The sequence below is a fragment of the Papaver somniferum genome, chromosome 11 (genome assembly GCF_003573695.1).
Source record: "Papaver somniferum cultivar HN1 chromosome 11, ASM357369v1, whole genome shotgun sequence".
Classification (NCBI taxonomy): domain Eukaryota; kingdom Viridiplantae; phylum Streptophyta; class Magnoliopsida; order Ranunculales; family Papaveraceae; genus Papaver; species Papaver somniferum.
The window spans coordinates 18,777,688-18,783,408 of record NC_039368.1 but is presented as its reverse complement, the minus strand read 5'-3'; the positions used below and the strand labels follow the sequence as shown (position 1 = coordinate 18,783,408).

General features: G+C 39.0%; 1 protein-coding gene across 1 annotated transcript; it reads right to left on the bottom strand.

Moving 5' to 3' along the window:
- Positions 1–2,786: 2,786 nt before the first annotated feature.
- On the bottom strand, positions 2,787–3,623 carry LOC113324196. The gene has a single exon (XM_026572522.1). The coding sequence runs from the start codon at positions 3,621–3,623 to the stop codon at positions 2,787–2,789; it is 837 nt and encodes a 278-aa protein (XP_026428307.1).
- Positions 3,624–5,721: the final 2,098 nt, after the last annotated feature.

The window sequence follows — 5,721 nt, the reverse complement described above, 5'->3', positions numbered from 1 at the left end:
GATCAGCTGTTGAGCGGGTCTATTGTAGGTTTATAGGTATTTTATGACCAGCTATTGAGCGGGTCTAAAAATAAATAAATTATTGTTATGGTTATGACCAGCTATGTAGCGGGTCTTTTCTTTTTTCTTGCATGTTATGACCAGCTGTGTAGCGGGTCTGAATTTTTTTTTTGATATAACCAGCTGTGTAGCGTGTCTCTCTCCCTCTCATATTATATGACCAGCTGTGTAGTGGGTCAATTTTCTGATTTGCTCGAGGACTAGCAAAATGTAAGTGTGGGGGAATTTGATAAGCACGCAAGTGCGACGCATTTTCACCCATAACTATATTAGCTAGGCCTCATTTTATTACTAATAAACTTGTTTTATGTCTTTTCAAGGAAATAAGCTCTTATGGAGAAAGTTGCTCGAAAAGTGGTTTTTGCACCCCCGGAGGACACTTTCTAAACGGACCCCTACTTTGGATAAGGGGCACCTTAATTACTAAGGGGGGACCACTTACTATTCACACCCCATCAGAGGATAAGGGGAGGTCATCTTCAACAATTCAAATTCCAGGTTTTGGCGGGAAACTGGTCTCAGGGAAGAACAGATTACGGTTCGGATCTTAGTCGAGTTTTGGAGAGATTCAATCCCTGAATTTTGTTGGGTTGGGTTCATTAAGATTAAACAGGGTTGATATATGCAATGGATTCGATCAGAGTTGGCTGAAGAATCATGTTTGAGCAAAACATGAAGATAAATATTCACGGGCAGTTTCAGGCAGATTTTGGATATGAATTTCAGGGCTGTTCGGGAAAGATTCAATGGCTGGATTCAGTTTTTTTAGACCTGTTAACGCTAAACAGGATTGGTATAGTCATTGTATTCGAAAGAATTGGGTTGGATAATTCAAATAAAATTGTTGCAGAGACCGGAAAAGTTAGGGTTCATGTTTTGGAGTTGTTAGAGGGAGACTCGATCGCTCAGATTAATTGGGTTTGTTCTTAATGTATAATCAGGTTTGTTAATAGCTTTTGATTCAGCCAGAATTGGCTAGATAATTCGATTGAGCAAATCAAGGAAGATAGGTATTTCTCGGGTTTTTAGTTTGAAGCAGAGAGTGATTTGAGAGAGATGATTTCGGTGAGTTGGATTAGTATGATCCTGTTACGACAGAACACGATGGGTATATTGGTTAGAATCGATTAACAAAGGCTGAATCATTGCTTTTGGATAAAACAAAGTAACCCGAGTTCTGTGTGTGTGATTTGGATGGTTGCGTGTGGTTTCTGCGCGTTTAACCACTTATGGGATGCTGACTGAGCGCGTTTGGAGTGTTTCAACATGAGAAGATAAATTTGAGAAGAAAATATCTCGAGGATATATTCTTTTACTGCCGAGTAATGGAAGAAAATTTGGAGTGATTGAGCGAGATTTCTTGGTGCTGCTGGCTATATAAAGGGTGTTGGTGTTGCAGAGAAGGGGATCGAGAGTTTGGGGAGAATAATAGAGAGTTGCAGAGCAACTTCTATGCTATTGCAGAGAAGAAGAACTTTAGACGCCTACCGACTGTCGCAGAGAACTGTCGTTTATAAACAGTACTCGTAACAGTCAGTTTGGCGCGCTTATTTCGGATTTGCAACAATCCTTGTAACGGTGACTTCTGTAACGCCAGTAAAACGTTGCAGATTCATTGTATTATTAGTTTTCTTCAATAAAAACACCATTTGAGCTTTGAATTATATTTTTGAGTGTGTTTTTATCATGAGAAGCTAAACCCCGACACAGGGTCGACGGAGGAAGCCGAACTTCATACATGGGTGAATTTATTTTATTCTCTATTTGACTTTTGCACTAATTAAAATAGAATTATGATTTGAATTAATTAGTTATCATTTTATTTGATGGGTCATGCTTGCTTAAATGTTTGATGTCCCATGCTTACGATTTATAACTAATATTTTGAGAATCTACCTTGGCAAAAACAAGAGTCCATGTTGTTTTATTTACTGAGCGATAATTATTGAGAATAAATATTGAGCCATATGTTATGAATTCTGTGAACCCCTAGTCCCAGTAAGTCTCGCTTTTATTAAATATTTAAATTTAATCTTCACAAGTCTTATAGTTCGAATCTTATTGCTACAACAACAATTAAAAACTACATCAATAACGACATATGATGTTGTTCGTGAGGAACTTAACAGTCTGATTCCCCGTAGGATTTTTTACGGATATTGCTTCTACCCACTTTGTAAAATAATCAATTTCCACTACGATGTACTCATGCCCATTTGATGCGGAAGGATTTAACTTCCCAATCACGTCAATGCCCCAAACAGAAAAAGGCCATGGGAATGTAAGAGGGTGCAACTCGGTCGGTGGAAAATGTATTAAATTTGCATGTATTTGGCATTTATGGTATCTTTTCAGTACTTGAAACAATTTGACTCCATTGTTGTCCAATAATATCCCATTCGGAGAATTTTCCTTGATAACATGTGTCTGTTCATATGTGGACCGCAAATTCCTTCATGTATCTCACTAAGAAGGCGTCGAGCTTCATCTCCATCTACAAACCTCAATAAAATCCCGTCGTAAGATTTCTTATAAAGTACTCCTCCTAGGATCATGTACTGAAAGCACATGCATTGTATGTAACGACGTTCTTTTCTGCTTAACCCGCCTGGCATCGTCCGATCCTCTAAGTAATTCTTGATATCATGGTACCATGGATCTCCGTTAGATGTTTCTTCTTCGATCTCAACCGCATTATAGTAAGATGGTTGCTCTCTTCGTTCCACCTAGATGGTTTTGACTGTGGAATCTCCTGGGATCGGGATTAGTGATGCTAAAGCATCTAATGCATTTGCAAACTGATTATTGTCTCTATAGAGATGATGAAAAGTAATGCAATCAAACTTCTCCACCAGCTTCATAAGGCATTCATGGTATGGAACTAGCTTTTCTTCCTTGATATTCCAGACTTTCTGTGTTTGGTTAACAATCAACAAGGAATCTCCATATACCTCCAACTTATTGACTGATAACTCTAAGGCAGCTCTCAAGCCAGCAATGCATGCTTCATATTCATACATGTTGTTAGTACAGTTCAAATTAAATCGAATAGAAATCGGAATGCGTACCTCATCAGGAGATATCAAAATTACCCCTGCTCCTTTGCAAATTGGGTTCATTGCTCCATCAAAATACATCTTCCACAATTCACCTTCATCATGTTGTTCAACAACAAGAATATGCTCGTCAGGAAATTCTGTTATGAGTGTCTCACAATTTGGAATAGGTTGTGATGCTAAGTGATCCGCTATTGCTCTCCCCTTTATTGACTTTTGTGTTACATAAGTGATGTCAAATTCTTCTAGCAACAACTGCCACCTGGACGTTCTCCCTGAGATCATTGGTTGTTCAAATAGATATTTAAGTGGGTTCATCCTTGATAACAACTGCACCGAATGAGATAACATGTAAGGTCTAAGCCGTTGAGTATCCCATACAGGGGCAAGGCATGTTTTCTCTAATGTTGAGTATTTTGATTCATATTCGGACAATGTCTTGCTGATATAGTAAATCACCCGCTCTTTTTTACCATCTTCATCATATTGTCCTAAAACTTCCCCCATTGATGAGTTAGTTACTGTAAATACAAAAACAAAGGTTTCCCAGGGACCAGAGGGACCAACACAGGTGGATTGGACAAATACTTCTTTATCTGATCAAATGCTTCTTGGCACTCTTCATTCCACTCCTTTGGCGAGTTCTTTCTTAACAATTTAAATATTGGTGCGCAAATCAGAGTTAGTTGCGCGATGAATCGACTGATATATTGAATTCTTTCTAGAAAACCTCGCACTTCCTTCTCAAACTTGGGGGGGAGGCATATTGATGATTGCATTCGCTTTCTCTGATCAATTTCTATTCCTCTGTTGCTGACAATGAACCCTAGTAGCTTTCCTGATTTTATCCTGAATGTACATTTATTGGGATGAAGCCTCAACTTGTACTTCCAGAGCCGGTCAAACAACTTCTCTTCTTTCGGACTTGGCAATCATATCGTATAGTACGCCTCCAACTCCTTGTGCATAATGTCATGAAAAAGAGTATTCATCGCGCGTTGATAAGTAGCTCTAGCATTTTTAAGACCGAAAGGCATTACCACATAACAAAATGTCCCCCAAGGTGTAATAAAAGATGTCTTCTCCGTATCTTCTTCTGCCATTTTTATCTGATTATATCCTGAGTCCATTAATGATAGTAATCCATGCCCTGCAACATTGTCAACAAGGATGTCAATATGGGGGAGGGGAAAGTCGTATTTTGGGCTTGCCTTGTTAAGATTTCTATAGTCGATGCACATTCGGCTTTCCTTGTTAAGATTTCTTCGGGACCGGTACTATGTTATCCAACCATTCTGGATAATTTGTAACCATCAAAAACCCAGCTTCATATTGCTTGATTACTTCAAAAACCCAGCTTCATATTGCTTCATATTGCTTGATTACTTCGTCATGTACCTTCAAAGACCACTTTGGTCGGAGCTTACGCAATTTCTGTTTGATTGGCTTCATTCCAGGGATGATAGGTACGTGATGTACTACCATGTCTGTGTATAAACCTGACATATCTTCATACGACCATGCAAATATATCTTTGTACATAATTAGTAACTCGGTCATCATCCTCCTTTCTTCCGAAGACAAAGTAGTACCGATCTTGACCATTTGGGGTTGATTTTCCGTGTTCAGATTGACCGACTCTACTTCATCGACTGGTTCCAGCTTTTCTGATCTAATGACTTGAGGATCTCACGAGGTACGTCCTCTTCGATCATTTCCTCGTCATTGGGAGTCGGTTGATCAGTATCATCATGCTCCTTGTCTAAGTCAAATACCAAAATTATTTTGATTTCCTGAAATATTTTTAGAAAGAACACAATTCGCTGGTTTACCAACCAGGTAAGTTTTTTCAACATGAATAGTCGAAGGGAATTTCTGACCCTCCATTAATCGAACTGAATTGACTAGATTAAAACAGGGTATTTCAGTGAAAGTCTTACTTGAGTCCGCTTTTATAGTGCTTACCTCATGTTCTTCTACAAAGAGATCAGCTAACCCGTCTGTTATATCCCCAATATCAACCTCATGTTTTCTTAGAGACCTAGTAATAGCCGCGAGAGTCAACTTCTTTGTCTCGACTTTCATCGTGGCTTCATATTCTGAGAACTTGGTATCCAACATCTGTTGGAATTGTTCGCGCAACCAAGACAATGCCCCAGTATCGATATTCATTTTAGATTATATACTCGTGTTCCTGTTTTCAAGGAAACAAAAGAATATATGGTAACACAAGGGTGCTTATGCCTCGGATTTTGTGCAAAATGAATGCAGATTACAATCAATGCATGTGCATGCAGGTTTTACTAACTCTTTGGTTAGGCTTGGGCTACTTTAGCAGAATATACCTCAGACGTAACCAAAACTAGTCTTCTTTGGTACCAGGCTAAGGCTTGTGGTCTTCGACTGATAACGCCCAAAGGATTCAGCTTTACTAACCACGGTTCCTAAGATTCGCACTCGGACGATGCAAAAATGAAAATACAAGGTGAATGGGTGCGTGCAGTGTGTGCGTGTGTGTAACACCGAGAAATGTCAAATTAAAACCCTAAATTCCCAAATATGTTTCAAGTTAGATTCCAATCCCCAGTGAAGTCGCCACTATAGA